Source organism: Podarcis gaigeae (assembly GCF_964106915.1).
Source record: "Podarcis gaigeae genome assembly, chromosome: 10".
NCBI lineage: Eukaryota > Metazoa > Chordata > Lepidosauria > Squamata > Lacertidae > Podarcis > Podarcis gaigeae.
Window position 1 is genome coordinate 60269275 of NC_139686.1, and position 23669 is coordinate 60292943.

General features: G+C 40.7%; 2 protein-coding genes across 4 annotated transcripts in view; both read left to right on the forward strand.

The window, feature by feature from the left end:
• MLC1 (modulator of VRAC current 1) overlaps positions 1–18600 on the forward strand; it is a 21734-nt gene extending 3134 nt beyond the window's left edge. Inside the window, exons 2-13 of the mRNA XM_083699432.1 lie at positions 177–314; positions 1165–1348; positions 5503–5592; positions 8441–8494; positions 8611–8712; positions 9446–9547; positions 11613–11684; positions 11798–11914; positions 13452–13508; positions 14571–14693; positions 16773–16940; positions 17978–18600. Coding sequence (XP_083555558.1) covers positions 1169–1348; positions 5503–5592; positions 8441–8494; positions 8611–8712; positions 9446–9547; positions 11613–11684; positions 11798–11914; positions 13452–13508; positions 14571–14693; positions 16773–16940; positions 17978–18052 — 1140 coding nt within the window. The 5' untranslated portion in view covers positions 177–314; positions 1165–1168 and the 3' untranslated portion in view covers positions 18053–18600. The remainder of the gene's footprint in view (positions 1–176; positions 315–1164; positions 1349–5502; positions 5593–8440; positions 8495–8610; positions 8713–9445; positions 9548–11612; positions 11685–11797; positions 11915–13451; positions 13509–14570; positions 14694–16772; positions 16941–17977) is intronic.
• A 1385-nt stretch (positions 18601–19985) lies between these two features.
• TTLL8 (tubulin tyrosine ligase like 8) overlaps positions 19986–23669 on the forward strand; it is a 39570-nt gene continuing 35886 nt past the window's right edge. For 2 of the 3 annotated variants that reach the window (XM_083699165.1, XM_083699163.1), the window contains exons 1-2: positions 19986–20078; positions 22154–22270. In XM_083699165.1, the coding sequence (XP_083555291.1) occupies positions 22195–22270 (76 nt within the window). In that variant the 5' untranslated portion in view covers positions 19986–20078; positions 22154–22194. Of the gene's footprint in view, positions 20165–22153; positions 22271–23669 lie in introns of all 3 variants that reach the window. The other variant, XM_083699164.1, reaches the window with a different exon arrangement.

A 23669-nucleotide genomic window follows, 5' to 3' on the forward strand; every position in this document is an offset into this window, starting at 1 on the left:
ATATTGAAACTTTTGCTTCAATTTTTGCTTGCCCTAAGACAATTATGGAATCAGCCTTGTGAGAATATGGTACAGTAATTTTCTAGTATGTTCTCTTCATTAAAATTCAGTTGGCATTTCCCTGTTCTCTGGCTTAACTGTGGTTTTTGCTGTGCTTTTGTTCCACGTATGAATAGACCTTGTTGAAAGCCAAAGTAGAAGAGCAAACTTTTCAAAGGCAGCATGAATCACTAAGCAGTGAGACTATAACAAAGTGTACGGACAACTTTACTCACAAAACTATTCAAAGTTGAATATTAATTTCTCAGTTTAATGTAAGTATAACAGATTTTAACAACTGGTAAATATGTGGTTAAGTTTTAGTAATCGGTATACTCCATAATTATTCTAAGTGAGTTGTGGGGATAAGTAAAATGGATAAGTTGCATTTATATAACAACAAACTATTTTATCATGTCATCAAGTACTGTATGCAGTGTGTTTTTAATGCAATCCTATACATTTAATTGGACTTACTCCCATCGGAGTATGTATAGGATTGTTGTCAGAATTGTGCTTATTTCCCATTCTGTTGATAATTATGCAGAAGTGAATGTTAGGAAACTGTATTTTTATATATATATAAAAATTATTCAAGCTCTAAAGTAGAAGTTGTTAAATGGTTTGGATATATTGAATTATACTCATTTAATTTGTTGTATGGATGCTGGCCTATATGAAATATTAAGTATAATTGTTGATTTGTTTGCACACTGGGGTTGCTAAATATGATTAGAATGTAGAGTACAGAACTGTGCACTAATTTGAAAATAGTTATTTACTGTGCAATCCTATTATACCCATTTAACTCGGTGGGACTTCTGAGTAGACATCCATAGGAATGTGGTGGTTAAAATTGCCTTCAGTATTTAATAATTCACAATTCAGTCTCTTTTACTGTCTTGGAATGGACTTTCGAGTATGAAAATTGTTAGGAACACAGCTTACTAATGTGATCCTAGCCATGTTAATATGAAAGTTCCGTAGAAATATGTAACTCGAAATACATTGAAGTAAAAAAGAACATTCCTAGCTCAAGATCCCCGAACAAATATAGAAACAATGTAAGATTTATTGGGAACTCCAAATTCAGAAATAAAAGGAAAATTTATTTTCACTTTAAAGCACCATGACCAAGGAGGAATCTTACAGGGAAGAATTTAGTTATGACAGAATGCCAACCTTGGAGCGTGGAAAACAAGAGAATGGAAATTATGTTCCAGATATTAAATCAAGCGACCTTCAACTATCAAAGAGGTTTCATCCATGTTTTAGTTATAAAACATGGATATATTCTTTGCTGATGGGGGTAAGTATGAAATATTATCCCAGTCTGGTCAGGGCTAAATAGGTAAGGTTGTACTGGGCAAATATAGTAGGTTAATTTTTATTACATTATTACCCATGTCATTAAATCTGTTTGAAGTTGGAAAGTTTTGATTTTCTAAAAGTAGTATTTACTGGAATTAAGTCCTACCAGTGCAAGCCTAATAGTATGGCAAAATGATGCAATTGTCACAGGGGGCTGGGTCAAAGGTAAAGGATTCCTGGACGGTTATGTGCAGTCAAAGGTGACTATGGGGTGCAGCACTCATCTCGCTTTTCAGGCCAAGGGAACCAGCGTTTGTCCACAGACAGCTTTCCGGGTCGTGTGGCCAGCATTACTAAACAGCTTCTGGGGCAATGGAACACCATGATGGAAACCAGAGCACACGGAAACACCGTTTACCTCCCCGCCACAGTGGTACCTCTTTATCTACTTGCACTGGCGTGCTTTCGAACTGCTAGGTTGGCAGGAGCTGGGACAGAGCAACGGAAGCTCACCTGTTGCGGATATTCAAACCGCCGACCTTCTGATCGGCAAGCCCAAGAGGCTCAGTGGTTTAGACCACAGTGCCACCTTCGTCTTGTGCCAGCCCAATAATATGGCAAAATGACAGAATTGTCATAGAGGGCTGGTACAGGGCTTGACAAACTGGTGCTCTCCAGGCTGCATTCTCATCTCATTAACCTCTTGCTTGTCCAGCCAGGTGGTGAGGGCAGGCTCTCTGCTGCCCTTTCCACTACTACTCTCTGCCTCCTCTCCTCTTGCTCTGAGAAAAGGATAAAGGGGTCCTTCTCCAGAATGAGGCCCTCTTGGCAGGATGACCAGGAGAGTGCCATTTAGCTCTTTCCAGCCTAGCGTAAAAAGAGTTTTTCAGCATTCTGCCTTGCTTGCCTTTAACTTCTGGAATTTCAACCAGTTGGTCTTGAACCACATATGGTTGAAATTGCACAAGTTAAATGTGCATAAGATGTGATTGGATTGTATTTTAAATTGTGCAGTTAGCATAAATTCAAGGTTTTCAAAACCTTTCCAACCGATATGGACCATCCATGCATAAACCACACAAATGACTATAATGTACAATGGTTACCACTGAAATACCATTCCTTAGCTTGACTTTTTTTGTTTTTGTAGACTTGTTTGTTTGTTTTCTGAGTGTGTTAATAATTTTATTATAGTTCATAGTTTTATAACTGGCATTGCTAAGTGTCTAAGTATACATAGGTTGCAGTACTGTATACACTCACCTAGAAGTAAATTCCACCCAGTTTTTGGCACTTGGTGTGTTTTGAAGGATGTGATGAATTTGTAGGATGTATGAAGTATTAGGGGAGGTGTGGTACCTCTGGTGGGTCACACATCATGCTCCTTGAGGTAGCATAGGTGCCAACTCGTGCTGAAGATTGTGGGTGTCTGCAACAAAGGGCTTCAATTTTGCCCATTGACTGGGAGGGCAACCCCCACACTAATATTATTGTGGGTGCCAAAGTTGGCTCAAGTGTGAGGTAGTTTGCCCAGCTTTGGTCCCCAACCTGCACTCAGCTCTCACCCATGGCTCCTAGAAGCTGTCAGCATGTGACAGCAGCCACACCCCAGGAAACAGCTTTGACTGGCCGGCCAAACCAGGTGAAGGTAGCCGATAGGTATCAAAGCCTCGGTGAGTTAGGGACTTACCCTGCATGCGAAGACAGGCTCTAGCAGATTAAGCGAATGAGACCAGTAGTTAGTCCAATGGTCAAGAAAGTGGTTTCTGCACGTACTGTAGAAGGAAGTGAGGGGCAGATGGGAAAGTAGCCCTTCCCATCTGGGAAGTCAAGCTGGGAGAAGGAAAACTCTGATCCTAAACCTCTGCTGTTTTGCGGGATATCATTAGGAGAAGAAAAGTCCAAGGAGTAAACCCTATACAAGGTAAAGGTAAAGGTACCCCTGCCCGTACAGGCCAGTCGTGTCTGACTCTAGGGTTGTGCGCCCATCTCACTTAAGAGGCCGGGGGCCAGCGCTGTCCGGAGAACTTCTGGGTCACGTGGCCAGCGTGACGAAGCTGCTCTGGCGAGCCAGCACCAGCGCAGCACACGGAAACGCCGTTTACCTTCCCGCTATAAGGCGGTACCTATTTATCTACTTGCACTTAGGGGTGCTTTCGAACTGCTAGGTGGGCAGGAGCTGGGACCGAAAGATGGGAGCTCAGCCCGCCGCGGGGATTCGACCATACGATTGGCAAGTCCTAGGCACTGAGGTTTTACGCCACCTGCGTCCCTTTAAACCCTATACAAAGCTCTTGCCAAACATGTCAGCGAGGTCGAGAGGGAAGGCGGATCTTGTTGTTTGGGCAACCCAGGACCTCCATACATACTGCCCAGGCTTGCACCCCAGGGAGGTCACCTGGGTGCAGCTAACACGGCAGTTTGACTTTACCCCCAGAGGTCGAGATAGACGGATGCCAACAACAACATGAGAATAAAAGTGAAAAATATAGTTCTTGATACTTCTTGGGAATACTGTGGCTATAATAATTTAAATAATATAATATGCTTGCTTATTAACAGAAAATGTTAGGCACTGAAGCTGCTAGCACATGATAGTTGCAAAATAAATGTTTAGTAGTAGCAGTAACAGAAATTCCTGAGGATTTCCCCTGAGTACTGTACTTTGTTTAACAAGAACTACTAAAAAAATACTTAGAATGCTTCACTGCATAGCCACAAGATGTAGACAAGCTGTCTTTGCTGAGAAGTTTCATTGTTTTGTTAAGCATGCCTGCCAAGAAAGGAGCTTATTTTCTTTAGTTAACTTTAATTTACTGCTTTAGTAAGATTTTCTTTTCCTAAATTGTTGCTGCGAGTGACAGCTGACTGACATCTTTTGCTGAATTCTTGCTGTCAATAGAGGAAGCATCATAAAGAGTTCCACTTATTTTTATGAATATACTGAGCAATTTCAGTCTATTCAGAGACAATGATTCCAGCTAAAATATATAGACTCTACAACACTGAGATTCCCAAAGATTGCTCGTGCTTGGGAGTAAAATATACGCTAAGGAAGAGAGATGACAAGCATTAGAAAAGGCTGAAAGAAAGAATTACACAGAGACTAAGGGTGCTTCCGGGATGCAGGTGGCGCTGTGGGTTAAAGCCTCAGCGCCTAGGACTTGCCGATCGAAAGGTCGGCGGTTCGAATCCCTGCGGCGGGTGCGCTCCCGCTGCTCGGTCCCAGTGCCTGCCAACCTAGCAGTTCGAAAGCACCTCCGGGTGCAAGTAGATAAATAGGGACCGCTTACCAGCGGGAAGGTAAACAGCGTTTCCGTGTGCGGCTCTGGCTCGCCAGAGCAGCGATGTCACGCTGGCCACGTGACCCAGAAGTGTCTCCGGACAGCGCTGGCCCCTGGCCTCTTGAGTGAGATGGGCGCACAACCCCAGAGTCTGTCAAGACTGGCCCGTACGGGCAGGGGTACCTTTACCTTTACCTTTAAGGGTGCTTCCAGGTGACCTGTTTAGTCGGCATTTATCCTGAGTTGTTTGAAGGGAAAATAGAAAACGTTGGCTGTTTAATGAACATTCACTCTAATTTGTTTGCAGGGAGGCTAGACAATGTGGTGTCAAAATGTTATCACACACTTTCCATTGCATTTTCCTTATCACATTACAAAATTCTGATCTTTTGGGGAAAACAAGTCTGTTGTGCAAGACCTCCCAGTCATCTATAATTGTGCAAGCAGAATTTACCTGTATGTGATTGAATCCCACCCCAAAATAGCAACAGTCTGGAACTATCCAAATAAACTGTTTGGATGATGCACAATCACACAGAGCAAGAGAAAGTGCTTGTTTGTGTGAATCTTCCCACAAATCCAATGTATTTATTGACATCTATTTTTATTTAGTTAAATACAAACACTTCCTAAGTTGTTATTCTTTTATATTGTTGCCAAGTCATTGCATAATAGTTCTAGAACTTAGCAGCAAGACAACATGTTCTTTTGACTTATAAAGATCTTTTGATGTCTGGTTTCAGTATCATTAACACAGAGAAACAATTGTTAATGGTTCTAGTATTTTCATTTTTGAAAAGAACTGCCAATTCTCATGAAGTTGCTTAGCTATATAATTTATACTAATAATGTAATTTCTTCATTTCAGACTTGCATCCTTGTTACCTCTGGATTTTCACTTTATTTGGGGAATGTTTTTCCATCTGAAATGGATTACTTGCGCTGTGCAGCAGGTTCAGTAAGCATTCCTTTTAATTTTTGTGGCTGTTTAGAAATATAAATTAGAAATATAATTCAATTTTCTTATTTTCATTATGCTTCAAAAGCCTTATCTCAGATATTCCACTTGATCCAGAAGTAAACTGCTAACACATGCTCTCTTTAGATAATTCCTCACTCTTGATTTCAGAGAAATTGTTTGCTTTAAAATAATTGGCAGCAGCTTGCCAATTAAACACTTGGTCCCCCCCCCTTCTGCTTTATAATAGCAGATGCAATGTTTAGTTATTGTGTGTTATTTATATTCAAATAAACAATGTAATGAAACATCACATGAGCAAATATCAGGGGCACAGAGAATCCTATAAATTTCCTTCTCTCTCGGGTTATATTTGTAAGCATGAAGCTAGGGTTGTATAAGTATCTTTTATCTCTGGATGATGTCTTTTGTTCTTAGTGTGTTCTCGTGTGCACACACACAAAAGGCCCTGATTCAGTTAAATTAGTTGTGACACCAATGGGACTTGAGTGAGTTATGTCCAAATGATTCTCTTAGCTACAGTGGAAGTTTAAAAACCCAGTCCTATGTATTCTATCCTTTCTTGCTGCAACATGGAAGACATTGACTTTATCAATTCATGTATTGCCAATGAGCAACTGATGTTTAATCTTGTGGACCGACCTGAGATCTTCAGATGAAAAGCAGTATGTAAGTATTATGAATAGTAATAATAATAATTTCTTCTTGGAAGTAAATCTCCTGGCATATTAATGAATGCATCAGAGTGTAGCCCTAAGTCATGGATAGTTCAAGTGGATAGGAGTCAAATTCTGTGACAATTCAGTGTGAACGGGACTCTGTGCTTTGGGTGATTTTAGATGATGAGAAAGTGGGGCTCAGCTGTCACACTGGAACCATCCAAGACATGCTCTCAAGGGTAGGCTCTAAACTGAAGTCAGTGAGTATAAATGAAGATGAGTATCTACCATTGTTGACCAGGTCAAGTAACAATAGGCACTCGGACAGATTTAGAGGTTCTGAAGTGGCTGCAAAAGGCCCACTCAGTTGATCCAAAAACAGAATTAGAAGGGTGGCATGCACCATGGGCCTTTACTGCTGGTCTTTGCTGCTCTAGCTGGCTTGTTCATGTAATCAGGAAATAACTGCTTTCTCCTCTTTATAAAGAGAAAGGAAAAGAACATTTCTTCATCCTGTTCTGGTTAGGCTAATCTTGGGGTAGGAAACTCTTTCCCCAGTCATATTGGTGGTACAAGAGATCCTGCTCCAGTTAGTTGAGTAGTACAACTTCAGGGCAAGAGGAAATGAACTCTTGAGGAGGGAATACAGCCTGCTACTGTATCACAAAGCAACCACACCATATTTACCTGATACCTATCTGCCTATATCTCTGTAGCTTAATGAAAAACAGGGTGCTGACCAAGGGGCAACAGTTCTGATCCAGCTGCCTCAAACAGTCAGCTGCATCTTATCTCTCTGCTATTTACAGAAAACCATTGACCATGTTGGATGGGAGTTGGAGTTCAACAACATCCAGAGGGCCACTCGTTCCTCATACCCACCTTGGTATCAAGCCTTCCAAGTTCCGTTAAACATTTGCTCACTGTACAGTCTGAAAGAATTGTTGTTGTTGTTGTTTAGTCTTTTAGTCGTGTCCGACTCTTCGTGACCCCATGGACCAGAGCATGCCAGGCACTCTTGTCTTCCACTGCCTCCTGCCGTTTGGTCAAACTCATGTTCGTAGCTTCGAGAACACTGTCCAACCATCTCGTCCTCTGTCATCCCTTTCTCCTTCTGCCCTCCATCTTTCCCAACATCAGGGTCTTTTCCAGGGAGTCTTCTCTTCTCATGAGGTGGCCTCTGCTTCACGATCTGTCCTTCCAGTGAGCACTCAGGGCTGATTTCCTTCAGAATGGATAGGTTTGATCTTCTTGCAGTCCATGGGACTCTCCAGAGTCTCCTCCAGCACCATAATTCAAAAGCACCAATTCTTCGACAATCAACCTTCTTTATGGTCCAGCTCTCACTTCCATACATCACTACTGGGAAAACCATGGCTTTAACTATACGGACCTTTGTTGGCAAGGTGATGTCTTCTTTTTAAGATGCTGTAGAATTAGGCATTCTTAAACACATTTATTTCAGTGAACTGAGTTTAAATGTGTCCATCCCTGTATTGGATTGTGGCCTTTGTGGATTTTGTTAAAACAACATTCTTATTTTCTTTTATGATTATTTTTCATATCTGTAGCACTTTTCAGGGTGCATTCATTGCACCATGTATCGTGTGTCACAGGGCTTTTGGATGCGTTTACCAAACATTCACCTTCCCGTCACTCCATGGCAAATCATTTTTGAAACGGAGCGTACGTCTCACAAAAAAATTGTGTTTGAGTTATTTGGGGTCTGCTGTTTTGTTTTAAGTCAGTGGTCAGTGGTCTCATGTGTTAAAGCCCTTGGGAACATCTTAAATAGATCTTTGGATTGTGACTCTTACCTTTATCACAGTAAGTTTATGTTTAGGGCAGTGGTGGTAGGTAATTTGCAGCCTAATTTCAAAAGCCCTCTGCAAGTTCAGACTTGCCAGAAGAGAGTACGGAGGAAGAGACAGAAATAGTGGGTTTCAGAAAGAGAAAACAAACAAACAAACAAAAATTTAGCCTGAAAGATAATGGATTTGCCTAAATTATCCAAAAGCTTTATGGGTGAGATGGGGCTTTTGCTGTGATTTACTATGTTCACATAGGCAAAGTATGTCTATTCTATACTCAGTGGGAAATTTTATTATTCATGAAATTCTAGTTTAGTTTGTAAATTGTACTCTTAATTTTCATTAATTTCTCTCCAGTGTATTCCCTCAGCAGCTGTGAGTTTTGCCATAGCCCGAAACAAAGTTAATGTGGTAAGTACTTTATAAGCTTGGAATGACTGTTAACACTTAATTTCTTTAAATAAAGCAAAAATGAAATATTCTTAATGTGTGTGTGTGTGTGATGTTTTTTGTTTTTGTTTTTACAGATACCCAATTTCCAGATGCTGTTTGTTTCTACATTTGCTATTACAACAACATGTTTAGTTTGGTTTGGATGCAAACTTGTCTTGAACCCTACAGCAGTAAATGTGAGCTCTTAACAATAAAGATAAATTCTATAATTAGTTTATTTGATATTGAGTTTGCTTATTTTGTTCATTGTATATATATTATCTTTCAAAAAGTTAATCAGACACTACTTAGGCACTATTTCATAATTTGCTGCTTTTGTTTTTAAATCTGAAGAGACTTTATAGGAAAATACTTTTAATGTTTTAATGCTGGCATGTGTTTGGGCATTTCATTTCCGCTTCTTTCCTTGCTATATTATTATTGGTTCTTAAAGTTCAAGCAACAAATGATCAGACATATCAAATAGATTGCCAGCAATTCTCATTCTCAAAACTCTAGGTATAAAAAATTGAGCGAGCTGTTCTAGGCCTGCTTCAAAAGTTGCATTTGCATTATGCTAGCCATTGAAAAACCATAATGTGTTGATCCTGTTCCACATGGCAGGTTTGTGTGAAATGGTTCCCTATATGGTTCATCCAGTTTTAAGTATGCCAATGCAAAGCCCCTGTTTAGTGGGGCTAAACTAGAATGGTTAGCCAAACTTCATGAGAAGCCACAACAATGGTGCTCCTATGGTTCCATTTTTCATTGCAAGTGCTCCATTGCAAAGAAGAGAAGAAGAAGAGTTTGGATTTGATATCCCGCCTTTCACTCCGCCTTTCATGCTCTGGATCGGACCGGGTGACTTTATAGTAATTATGTAGATAAGTTTATGTTAATCTAAATTTTTTAAATACCTTTTATGCACAGATAAATTTCAACTTAATTCTCCTCATTCTACTGGAAATTTTCATGGCAACTACTGTAATAATTTCAGCAAGGTTTAACGAGGAGTGCTGCAGGAGGAAGAAAGTAAGTTTTTCCTTAAATATTTCTAAAATAGCCTAAAGGCTCTCTACAGTCTCTACTTCATATGTGCATACTGCCTCAGAAACATAGCCACAGTGATTCTGTCATATATCTATGATATCAAATACATGTGTACTACTGAATATTGGGGGTTTTGGGGTGCATTTCTGCTGGGGAGTAACTCATTTTTTCTGTATTTTATATGAGCATTACAGATTTCATACAAACATCTTTCTGGCAGTGAGATCAGGAGCTTCCTTTTTCCTTTCCGGATAGCACATGCTACTTTCAAATATTATCAGTGCAATGCAACCCCACTTTGTACTGGGCTCGGTGGCGGTGTATTGGGCAGAGATACTCTTCTGTCTAGTCTTGCCAGTCTTCACTGTGAAGTAATGCCAGCATTATTCTGCTGGCATGGAGCTTCCTGTTTGGCTCACCAAATGGGGCATTGAGGGACTGAGCGATCCCTAGCCTGCCTCATTGTTGCCACATGGTGGCATTGGGCCTGATTGCTGCACCAGCTCCAGGCTGACGCCCCAACTTTTGCCCAGGCAGGTACATGCAGCAAGGATGTGGATGTAACTGTGACTCTGCAATTCAGTTAAGCCCCACTGGGCAGCGGCCAAGGTTTACGTTGCATCCTAAATCAATACAGTCATACCTCGGGTTAAATATGCTTCAGGTTGAGCATTTTCAGGTTATGCTCCACGGCAACCCGGAAGTAACGGAATGCGTTGCTTCTGGGTTTTGCCGCTCGCGCATGCGCAGACGCTCAAAATTATGTCATGCACATGTGCAGATGCTGCGAATCGTGATCCGCACAGGCGCAGACGCGGGTTGGGTTCGCTTCAGGATGCTAACGGGTGCCATTCGCATCCAGAGGTACCACTGTATCCACATTGTAATGTCTACAAGTACAGAAAATCTATCTTTGCTGTAGCAATTTTCTTGTGAATACACTGGGCCTGTATAGTTATGTATAGTCCAGACAGTCCAACGTCTCCATACAATGTATTGTCTATAGCAGTGGTATCCAAACGTTTTTCAAAGAGGGCCAGATTTGATGAAATGAAGGGTCGTGAGGGCCGACCAAAGTTGTTGACCATTTTTTTAGGATTGAAGTTGTTGAGCTTTTTTGGGGATTAAAGTTGTTGAGGTTTTTTAGGATTTTATCCCAGGAAATAAACTGCCACAGGGGCCAAATTAAACTGACCAGTGGATTAGGCCCCCGAAACAGTCTTTGGACATGCCTGGTCTATAGCTTTGCTAGCATATTCACCCATGTGGATATATGAAAATTACAGAATACAAGGAAACGGGGAGCTACAAAATCAAATAGTCTTCTTTCACCTTAAAAACTAACAAAACTTGTTTGTGGTGGAAGAGTAAGACTAAGATTCTCAAACAATTTATTCTATTTAGCTAATCTTAGGTAGGATCTTACATGAGTCGAAAGCTGTGTCGGTGTTAGCACAAGGTGTTGCACAATTTCTTGGACAAGGTCTTTCACAACATCTCAAGAAGCACACTTGAACTCCTTGTTGTGCCTAGTTTTCTGCTAGCTATTGCTTAACAGTTTGCAGAACAGTGCAGCTGCCAGAATTTCTTTCATTGCACTATCTCTGAAACTAATCCCCTATCTATGTAATCCTCCCTCTGAGCAAGCTGTTTTATGAATGGTATTGACATTTCAGCTGCAGTACTTCAGCATGAGTGGGTCATATTAATGAACAGGCATATTTGTGTACATATACGTACATGTGTAGATTTGTATATCTTGACATGGAGAAAGGGAAAAATTATGCTGGTATGTCTTGTATTTTAGTATTTTATGCACACAGATGGAAGCAGCAGGAGGAAAAGGTCCTTTTTCACATAAAACACACACAGCTATGTGTGTTATGGGTTATATGAGTTCAAACATGAATTCCCTTTTAAGTTTTTAAACATAAAGTCGTAAGTTACCAAGTTGTAAGTTCTTCCAATCTGCGGGTAGCTTCTACACCCAGATGACTAATGCTTGGTTAATAGTTTATTTACTCTGATCATCTTTTCCCCCTTTTAGACGACAATGTATGATAGTGCGATCACATTGAATAATGTCAGCTTTCCAGCACGGATCCTAAAATCCTATTCAGTAAGAGATCTTTGTTTTATCAGTCTCTAAGAATCTGCTATGAATTATGTATAATTTTATATAATATATTTTTATTATATAAAAATCCCAAGCAAATTCTTCTTCTTTTTTAGGTAATTGAAGTGATTATTGGAATTTCTGCTGTGTTTGGTGGAATAATAGCTTTGAATATGGATGTGCTAGTCTCAGGGCCATATCTTTCAGTAACTTTCTTTTGGATTTTAGTGGCTGTAAGTATTACATCATTGAATATAACATTTTATAAACTGTTGTTCACTTTGATGAATAACAGGTTTTTAAATGTACCATCAGTGTCTTATACATATATATTAGGAACATTCTACTTATTCTTGTAAAACTGTCACACTTTATTATTAACAGCATTTGTACACCTTTAAGTAACAACATTCTGTACAGATAAGAAAGGCTGGTACTCTTGACCAGCATTCAACCAACTTGCTTCATCTACACAATGATTTCTGCTTGTGCAGTGGACTTTCCCCCAGAACAGATTTAGGGTATGCAGGCAGGGAGGAGAGAGGAAAAGATTCCATTGCATATGTGGAAATCTTTGTGCTGAGAGTATGAATTAATTGGAAGACCACATTGTGTCTTAATTTACAGGACTACTTGGAAAAGAGCCCAGGTCCTTTGTAGTCAGGCATATTAAAAAACAAAAACAAAACTGGATTCAGAAAGGTGTGTGATCTAGTAAAAATCAAGGAATATGAATCAGAAAAAAGAACAAACAGCTTATTGAGAGATTCCAGCATTTATCCAGGCTCTGTTTCCTTAGAAAGAAGGCTGTTGGTTATTTAGACTATATGGTCTTATTTACACATATATACAACCTGAGTACAAGATGGAGGGACTCACGACATTAATAGTCTAACACAAAGGCTAGCTCTTTGCTTATTGTTCTCCTTCGCACAAGGTGAAGTGGCATTCAGCCAGGTGAGGGGGGAGGCTTATTCCCTCCTCCCAGAAGCAGCATTAATTAGCATTAACTTGTTTCTATAGCAATATGGCTAACTATTTAGACACGTTAAAAATGTATTTACACGTCTAGCAAGGACCATTAACTTAAAAAAAAACTAGTTTGATCAGTTCAGCAGTTACTTCCAGTGTAGACCATGTCTTACAGATACAAAATTATAGGTTTGGTTGGGACCCACAGGCATCATCCAAACCAGTCCTTCAATCCTATATACATACAACTTATTGGTGCAGATAAGAGTTTGAGATGGTATATCCCATTCGAGCTATAATCAAATGCCGACTTTTCTAGCCCCATTGAACACAGCGGGACATACCACTGAATAAATGTGCATTGGGTTACTCTTTAAATCAATTAGGTAGATAGTGTGTATTTTATAATTTTCCAGTGGGCACTAGGACTCCGCAAAGTGGGGAGCATGTTCCTTCTCTTTCTCAAAGCAGGAAAGTGTCTTCACTCCAACAGCATCTCTGATTGATTCCCACCCCCCACCCCTTACTGGAGTGATTGTTCACGCTCTGGCCAAGTTTGCTAGTACTCCAGAGGAGGGGGTCAGTCAGAGATTCTGTTGGAGTGAATCCTGCCTCAAGCAACAGCAGGAATATGTTGCCTACTTGGTGGTGTCCTAGTGCCCTTTCCCTTCTTATAAAACAACAAGAAATCATTGGAAGTGCAGTTGGGGTAATAAGTATATTTGCTAATAGGCACTGCTCTACCCAAATATATCCTGATTGGTTCTGAACATTTCCTCATATTTAGTTTCTTTTTAGTGTTTTCCCAGTGCCATTGCAAGTCATGTTGCCGCTGAATATCCAAGCAAATGCTTGGTAAGTATATTATTAAAGCAGTCCGGTGGAAGTACTTCAATAAACTGATGCAATCATAAATGTTATGGTGAAAATAGGTCCAGTAGAACTTTCTGAAAATTGAACAGGAACTAGACTGATTTAATATTTCTGCCATTTCAAATCTCTTCATTTGGGCCAGAGAGTGATGATATTTTTTCACACAGTTTATGAAGGAGGCATAATGGAATCATTATCTTCTGGGTGCCCAGTGATGCCTTAGTGATCTCCAACAAATTGGTTTTATAGATGTTTATGTTTCTTAAAAAACTGATTGGATAGGAGATTAATAGTGGGTCAAAATGCTCTGTACCTCTACATACAAAAGCATTGCAATCCTTATTTATTGCACCTTGATGCTCTCCATTCCATCCAAAATGTTACCATCTGCTACATTAGCTACATAAAGCATAGTGAGAATTCTCTACTGGCTCACAGACAGTATCAAACTTTATGATTTGACTTTTTCATACATAGTTATATCTCTCCCTATGCTGTGATGCATTTCAAAGCTGGAGAGTCTGTAAGCATTTAATAGTGTAATGCTATGTATGTCTACTCAAAAATAAGCTCCATTGGTTTCAATGGTACTTCCTAATAGGTGTGCTTAGGAATGCAGTCTAAGTATATCTGTAGTCACTTTTGGTCCCAGCTGCATGTGTAATGTTTTACTCTCCTTTCCCCCCATATCTGTTTTGTTGTCTTTCTCCCTTATTCACAATTATCCAAAGCATCACACAAATGGAACACAGCATGCAGTTCTTTAGGGGACTGGGCCTTTGTCTGGATGTTACGAATACCTTGGGTGCTCTGAATACACACTTATTAATATGAGTTCTAAAATATTTATCAATGTAAATACTTCATACTCCTCATTCACTTTTTCAGGGACTAAACTTACATTTTGAATTTCTTTTTATGAGTAAATTGAAGCAAACTTCATTTACGCAAGCTTGCTCAGAGACACAAAAATACATACAACATGAATCTTTTTTTAATTAATAACAAATACCTATCTAATCACAATGCTATGTTTCATTTTAGGTAGAAGTCCTGATTGCCATAAGCAGTGTTACATCTCCATTATTATTCACTGCTTCAGGATACTTGTCCTTCAGTATTATGCGAATTGTTGACATCTTTAAAAACTATCCACCAACAGTTAAAGTATGTATTGCTTTTGAATTACCAAGCAAACAATCAATGTATCTTGTCAGTGTATTGTGACCAAGGCCACAATGTTCCGTACAAACTACTGCTTTCTATTCTAAATAGTCCTAAATATTCTAAATGCTGTGATTCAGTTTTTTTTATGTGTTACTTTGTAACATGTAGGGAGAGAAGTAGGACTATTGTGTTGTGTGCAAGCAGGATTGCTTTGGAGCCTGAGAAGTTGTGAGCCAGGATCAGGAGCCAAAGGGAAGCAAGATCAGAGAGGGAGTGTAGCATATTTAAATTACGTATACATTATTTGGCTGCATTCTTACAGTTTACCATAGCATGCTGGCTAAGTAAAAGCTAGTGAATGTATGTAACATTTCCCCCCTGTGATATCACTTGTGCAGTTTCTAGTTCTTGAGATGTTTTAGAGATGCTTATCAGTTGATTGAAATCTGTTTATCTGTTGCTTGCAAATTTGCATCTTGCCAAGAACGTCAGTTTCAGGAAATAATTTCAGTCATACTGTAAAGCATGACAGGTTTGTTCTTGCCAGGTATGATTACTTAATGTGCTGTGGTAACGGAATGTGCTGGGACTCCCAACCACAGATGTCCAAAACAAAGGTCTCAGCCACTTTAAAACATGAGCTACGGAAGCATAGGGTACATGGCCTTTTCCCAAGGTATTATGCTACTACTACTGTTGGAGTTTATACTTATCCTTATCCTTATCCTTATCCTTATTCTTGTACACATTGTAGTGCATAAATATTATTTTTGCTGCACTATAAGAGGTGGGGAAGTATAAACTACAACTTTAGTTCCTATAATATCAGGAGATTATCTGCCAATTTATACCCAGTGTTAGCAATTATTTAGAGTAAGTCTATGTAGTATATAAGGAGTACAGCAGATCTGCCATAATGTTTTGTGGTTTTCCCATAATTTCCCTAATGACTATAAGACATATACAAAATGTGGCCCATAGTTGCTGCTTTCTGCGAGGGAGAACTGGAAGGCGATACAGTGGTACCTTGGTTCTCAAACTTAATCCGTTCCGGAATTCTGTTCCAAAACCAAAGCGTTCCAAAACCAAGGCGCGCTTTCCCATAGAAAGTAATGCAGAACAGATTAATCCGCTCCAGATTTTTAAAAACAACCCCTAAAACAGCAACTTAACATGAATTTTGCTATCTAACAAGACAATTGATCCATAAAATGAAAGCTATAGACAATGTACTGCAGTCACACAATCAATCAGTAGCTGAACTGGGTTCCACACAGTCACAAAAAAAAGAACCACAAAAACGCAAAATAAATAGCAAAAACAGACAGACCTCAGTGTAACTCTCAAAATGAAAGTGTGGCACTCAAATCGGAAGCGTAACACTCAAAACGGAGCACGTTCGGCTTCTGAAAAAAGTTCGCAAACTGGAACACTTACTTCTGGGTTTGCAGTGTTTGGTTCTAAGTTGTTTGAGTACCAAGGCGTTTGAGAACCAAGGTACCACTGTGGGAATGTTAGCACTGTGCAGAAGCATTGAATTGGCTCTATCATATCATGTCAGCTCCCCTTTCCTTCCTGGTCAGTGGGCAATGAATCTTGCCCAGAGGCTAGGCATGCAATGGCAACCCTCCTTACCAATTGCCTGAGTCCTGAGTGGGAACAAGTGCTGATCACAGCCCTTAGAGATTTCATGGGAGTTGGCATTGGGTGAGCACAGAGAGAAGGAGGAATAAGTAAAAATCTGTTTTCTTACAAGTCAAACTATGGAAAAACTTTGTAAATCTGTTTCCTTTTGCATTCACATAATAAGGAAATATATACACTTGAATGTGGTATGCCTGGGCATTCACACTTCATATTGGAAAACTCATGCTAATAAATGGTGACAAAATAAGCCGCTGGCTCTCAAACCAGGACAGAATGGCCCTTAAGGATATAGAAATTTGATATTGGAAGTAAGGGGAAACCAGAGCATTGCAGGTGCTTCCAGTAAATGTGACCTTTGGAGGCAGAAAAGTGTGTAACAGTTAGCATACCTAAAGGCTAAAGCCTTTTCTATGTATGTTTTAATTTTTTTAGCAGTCTTACGACGTGCTCCTCCTGCTTCTAATGCTGATGCTGTTAATTCAAGCTTTCCTGACTACTGGCACTGTCATATTGTGTGTAAGCTTCAAGGCAAAAATGAAGATGCGGGATTCAGTGTGGGCTGTGCCACAGATGAACAAACAAGAGTACAAAACAACAGAGGTGAGGGATGATTTCACTTTAAAATTGGTGTAATTATGGAATGCTGCTGATCATTTCAGTTTCATTGCCAGCACCCATCACAGTTCTTCTTTAAAATACAGATTTATTTGTAAGTGAATGTTATATTGACATGGCTAAGTGTGAACGAGCAAACATGGGTTCCTAAACTGCAGATTTTGCTTACAGTGCTCCTACTGGAACTAAGCCATGCTGTCTGGAACTAAGCCATGGTTTGGCTTTGTGTTACTTCCAGAGCCAGGCTCATAGCTCCAGGCAAACCACAAGCTGTAACTAAGTTTGTTCATGGTTTACCACTTATGCTTAATCTAGGGAGAGGACCTGATTCAGATTGGGACTGTAGTAAAGTGGGAGGGGGGATTGTTTTAAGTTTTTCCTCCAATGCCATTTTATCAATGAAAATTCCCCCCGAAATGGCTAAAGGTAAAGGGACCCCTGACCAGTTGTGACCGACTCTGGGGTTGCGGCACTCATTTCGCTTTATTGGCCGAGGGAGCCGGCGTACAGCTTCCGGGTCATGTGGCCAGCAGGACTAAGCCGCTTCTGGCAAACCAGAGCAGCGCACGGAAACGCCTTTTACCTTCCCTCCGGAGTGGTACCTATTTATCTACTTGCACTTTGACGTGCTTTTGAACTGCTAGGTTGACAGGAGCAGGGACCGAGCAATGGGAGCTCACTTCGTAGCGGGGATTCAAACTGCCGACCAGCAAGTCCTAGGCTCTGTGGTTAAGTGCCCCCCAAGAGAAACTGCTACGTGCTTCCAAAGCTGCCTGGGCAAACAGCAGTTGGGGGGGGCATTTTGGTCAAGAAAATGGCATGAAGGAAGGGGTTATATCCCTCTCACCCTGCACTGCAGTCCCAATCTGGATTAGGCATCTTCACTGCTACTACTTTCTTATAAAAATGCAAGACGTGGAAATGTGATCACACATCTAATGTATCATCTAGTGATTTACCCTTAGTCTGGATTCTTCCATTCTAATTTGTCAATAACAGTGTTTGAATTTTTTTTTTGGTAGGTTTCCAATAACAGCATGAAGGATTTTGACAAAGAGAAGGCTTGGAAAGCTGTTGTAGTGCAAATGGCCCAGTAATCTGGATTTAGGAAACTGAAGCAGGAAAATTGCTGGAATAAGGGCATGCTAGCCTTTGCATTTGCAAGTGTTATGGGCACAGTCACAAACATCATGACAGCCCTACTGACCACTTCCCTGTGGTTTCCAAACAGTAGAATCTAGTCAGAATGTTAGCACCATGCAATCTTCCTTTAAAACCTCTCTCATCCCTTTCGAATAACTTAGAAATTAGTATAGCTTCAAGTTTGCAACACAACTTGTTTCAACAGAGTGTGTCTTTCATTTTAGAGTACTAGCATCTTAATTGCAAACCGACTCTACAACCAGAAACTGCCAATTAGAAATTAAGTCCATCTGAACAGCTAAACATAAGTAACTGTGTGGTAGGTCTTCCTTATTGCAAGAGAACTAATATAACCGCTGGTATTCAGTTGACACAGACACATTTATAAAGTTACAAATGTGTGTCATTGTTGATGCTTTTGCCTATAAACTTCACTTTTGTAGGAGTTAAGTCCTTAAGAATCGCTTATTACTTTTGTATAAAATAAACATCTTTACCACAAGTCGGTTCTAGGTGTACGTTGTTGTTGATTGATGCAAAATGTGAGAAATGCCCTTTATAATGAGTGTGGTGTATTGTCATGCATACAGAAGAACATTATTCACATGGTGACCAGGCCACTTGGATGAGCAGTTTTGCCCCTCTGCATCATTGCCCCTATAAGAGTGAATGTCAACCATCGTTGATGGGGTGTGTGGAGTAAGAAAGTATACTCAGAGACACTACTCAAGTGAGCTACTCCCGTTCCCCAAACCTGGTGCCTAGTGGGGGGGGGGGTTTCTTGGTAAAATTGCAGCTGGTTTACTTTTGTACTACAGTTTTCAGTGGGAGCCTGAGAACTAAGTCTGCTACTATTTGCATAGCCCTTTCTCTTATCTGCTCTGAGTACTGCTCCTTTGTTTTATGCCAGAATATCATGGAGGTTTAGGCATGCGGGTGGCGCTGTGGGTTAAACCACAGAGCCTAGGACTTGCTGATCAGAAGGTCGGCGGTTCAAATCCCCGCGATGGGGTGAGCTCCCGTTGTTCATTCCCAGCTCCTGCCCACCTAGCAGTTCGAAAGCACGTCAAAGTGCAAGTAGGTAAATAGGTACCACTCCGGTGGGAAGGTAAACGGCGTTTCTGTGCGCTGCTCTGGTTTGCCAGAAGCGGCTTAGTCATGCTGGCCACATGACCCGGAAGCTGTATGCCGGCTCTCTCGGCCAATAAAGCAAGATGAGTGCCGCAACCCCAGAGTCGGTCACGACTGGACCTAATGGTCAGGGGTCCCTTTACCTTTATCATGGAGGTTTAGAAATGCTACAGAGACACAGAATACTTGGGCTATAAAGTATATATCAAAGAATGAGAATGCTGGGATTTGGCAAATAATTCTCTGTGCTCCCCAGTAATAATTTGTAAATTGTATTTATTTCTAAAAATCATCTACAAGCTAAAAGCAGAGAACACTAAAATACAGCCATTAAAATAGTAGCCCCAGAGTAATGTTCTTACAAGTCCCTGGTAAACAAACACTGAATGCTGAACTGGAACATTCAAAAAGGAAAAGGAAGGTTTCTTGCACAATCAAATCCTAACTCGGAAGGCAAGATTAGGTCTTCTCACAAAGACGTGTTCAAACTAGGAACTGTCTACCACTTTGGAACCCCTGTGCTAAGGTCCCAGTCTTCATTTGCCAAGAATCATCTCAAAATCCTCAACTAAATATTTCCACTGACTATCAAGGAGGCTTAAACAAATCTTAGTAACAATAAAAAGTGAAGAAAAAGTCTATTAAGTTTTTAAACATTGGGTGGTAGCCCTACCACAGAAAAGCTTGCTTTAGCTACAGCTCCTCCACCCAGAATGCACAGGGTTGCCTACCTGCAAAGGTCACAATGGTAGTTAGGGAGAGAGTATGGATAACTCTTAGTGAGGGAAAAGGACTAAGCGAGGAGCCTCCAGTGTCACCAAGTAGAGGAGCTTTGCTGTTCCCTGGAGGGTAAGATAAGCATTTGGAAGGGAAAACGGTCAAGGATGCCATCATTGTCCTTTTAAAGCCAATAACTTCATTTTTGAGATGTCCATGTATAATACATATATATTGGACGCGGAGAGCAGGAGGATCAAAGAATTGACTACATAGACCTGTGATATGTCTTAAAATCCTTTATGGAATGATTTGGGAGAATCTGATGTACAGCTGACCTCCCACATCAATCCACAGAAGTGGTTGGTTGGAACATAAACACAGCGGCTTCTTTTTTTTGCAGTGACAGCAGAAAGCATTATTTGATCTGTTCATTTTGTGTCCCTGTTGATTCTACAAGGAGACGTTGGACTGGAAGTGACTGAATGGGGAACATGTAATTCTATTGTTCCTGAAAGAAGAATTTCACTGAGAGTAATGATGGCAGATTCCCTAGTATTTCCTATTTGAGATTTGCTTTCTTCACAGAGGCTATTTAAGTCTAGCATATGGTCTAGGGGGTGCCCTAGTTTGGCTGCAGGGACGCGGGTGGCGCTGTGGTCTAAACCACTGAGCCTTGGGCTTGCCGATCAAAAGGTCAGCGGTTCGAATCCCCACGACGGGGTGAGCTTCCGTTGCTCGGTCCCAGCTTCTGCCAACCTAGCAGTTCAAAAGCACGCCAAAAAGTGCAAGTAGATTAATAGGTACCGCTCCGGCAGGAAGATAAATGGTGTTTCCATGCGCTGCTCTGGTGTTGGTGTTCGTTGTGCTAGAACGCAACGTCATGCTGGCCACATGGCCCGGAAAAACTGCAGAGTGGACAAACGCCGGCTCCCTCGGCCTGTAAAGCGAGATGAGAGCCACAATCCCAGAGTTGTTCGTGACTGGACTTAACTGTCAGGAGTGCGTTTACCTTTACCTAGTTTGGCTGAGAAGATGAAAACAAGTTTAATTTAAAAGCAGTGATGGATTTATATCATGTTTCTCTCATAACTGTAACTGGCACATGATAGCTTATCATTTATAGCATCTATCAGTGATATAGCTGCTGGTCTATTACAGCCATGTTTCAATGGATTGTCATAATTTGGCATGTTATAAAAACCAGACATGAGATGTCACCTAAGCTGGTTGCCTGAATTATTCTAAGCAGAATGCCCTGGAACCTATTTTCTATTCCTAAACTCAACTGTAGCCCATATGAAACAATAATAGCTTACCTCTGTGCACCCGAAAGAAATGATGGTAGCAGAGAGAAAATAAGAGGTAGAAAGAAAAACTGCTTTCCTTTGAAGAGAGAACACAGCTAAGGATAAGCTGGAAGAGCTTGAGAAATGGCAGGATCAGTAAAACATGGCTGGGACATCCTTGGCTTTCACCGGTTTTGTATAACTATAAGAAATCACAAACCAGCTTCAACACATCTGGGGTTGAAGGGAAGGGTTTTAAGGCTGAGGGAATAGATCTGAACTCTGGACAGGGCCAGCTCTACCATTAGGAAATGTGAGGTAGCTGCCTTAGGCGGCAAGATACCTTGCCCACATCCTGTAAACTTTCCTACTGCCCTCAAGTGTGCTGGAGAATCCTGTCCTGTAGTCAGAACTGAAGTTGTCAGAACTAATTATGAAGCTGAAGTAGGTAGGTGGGTGGGAACACGCTACCTCGTCCTTCACACAAAGTGTAATGAGATGGCCCTTACAAGAATTAACTACTGAACAGAACACAACTTTAATGTGGAGTTTTCACTGAAAAGGAAACTCTGCATTTTGCTACATTCACATTGGTGTACAGTGGTACCTCAGGTTAAGTACTTAATTCGTTCCGGGGTCACTTTACCTTTACCTACCACTTTGGCTAATGGCGCCTCCCGCTGCCGCCACGTGATTTCTGTTCTCATCCTGAAGCAAAGTTTTTAACCTGAGGTAATATTTCTGGGTTAGCGGAGTCTGTAACCTGAAGCGTCTATAACCTGAAGTGACTGTAACCTGAGGTACCACCGTAATAACAATCTACCTATCATAAAGTGCATTTTTAAATATTTGGCTGTATGTGTAGCCTCTCTGCACCTTTCACTGGAAGCAGAGTTTCAGTTATTCAATCTTTCTCAGTTTGCAGGATTACTGCAAAGCAGTGGAGCAACAATGACAGGATGAACCGGCTTCATATAGAAAGAAAATCGTTCCTGGTACCTATAAATGAAGAGGGAAAACATGAAGGAGAAAATCGTTAGTGTTTGCAAATCATTTTCGTTTTGTCTTACTAATTACAGCAAAAAAATGATTTTAAGTTAGTAAGTAAAAAAATGGATTTCAAGATCTCCTTTACATAGCTAGGGTATCGATGGATCAAAGTGCTCCAAATTAATATTTTTAGAGATGACCCCCAAATACGGTGACATGACCTTATACACTGCTTTATGTCCCAACTTCCTGTGAAATGGGTTTCCACAGAGGTGATCGGGGAGCCCAAATCCATGCATGTTTACTCCAAAGCAAGTTTTGCTGACTCCTGTACTCCCAGGTAATAATAATAATAATAATAATAATAATAATAATAATAATAATAATTTTTATATTTATATTTATACCCCGCCCACCCCAGCCAAGACTGGGCTCAGGGCAGCTAACACCTGATATAAAACAATTGATCAACATACAACTTAAAAAACAAGATTGAAATACAACATAAATACATTAATACATTAAGATGCAGACTCCTTTCAGTGGAAACTCAAATCAAAAACTTTTTGGGGGATAAAAATGTCAAGTCTTCACCAAGGCTAGCTATCCAGACTGGTCCTACATGGGCCAGAAAAAAGCCAGGGAAGTCTCCAAATAGGAGTTCCATCACAGAAGGAGAAAGGAATAATAATAATAATAATAATAATAATAATAATAATAATAATAATTATACCCCAGCCATCTGGCTGGGCTTCCCCAGCCACTCTGGGCGGCTTCCAACAAAATATTAAAATACAGTAATGCATCAAACATTAAAAACTTCCCTAAACAGGGCTGCCGTCAGATGTCTTCTAAAAGTCTGGTAGTTGTTGTTCTCTTTGACATCTGGTGGGAGGGCATTCCACAGGGAGGGCGCCACTACCGAGAAGGCCCTCTGCCTGGTTCCCTGTAACTTGGCTTCTTGCAGTAAGGGAACCGCCAGAAGGCCCGTGGCGCTGGACCTTAGTGTCCAGCTAGAACGATGGGGGTGGAGATGCTCCTTCAGGTATACTGGGCCAAGGCTGTTTAGGGCTTTAAAGGTCAGCACCAACACTTTGAATTGTGCTCAGAAATGTACTGGGAGCCAATGTAGGTCTTTCAAGACCGGTGTTATGTGGTAAGTATGCATAGAATTTCGCCCCCTTCATAAGAGCACATCTGAGTGAGTGAGTGGCTGCCCACTGATGGAAATGGGATGCATGGATGAGATATTACAGTTTCATGTAAAGGAAATCTTATGTTCTTACATTAATCATGTATGCTCAACAGAGAACCAGTCAAAACTGGTTCTCTGACGCATGAAACTACACGATGCACAACTTTGTCATCTTGCTCCCAGCTGCTGCCCCTGGGCACCAGTTTCAAAACCAGAAGGCCATTGTGTTGTTATTATCACCCACAAAAT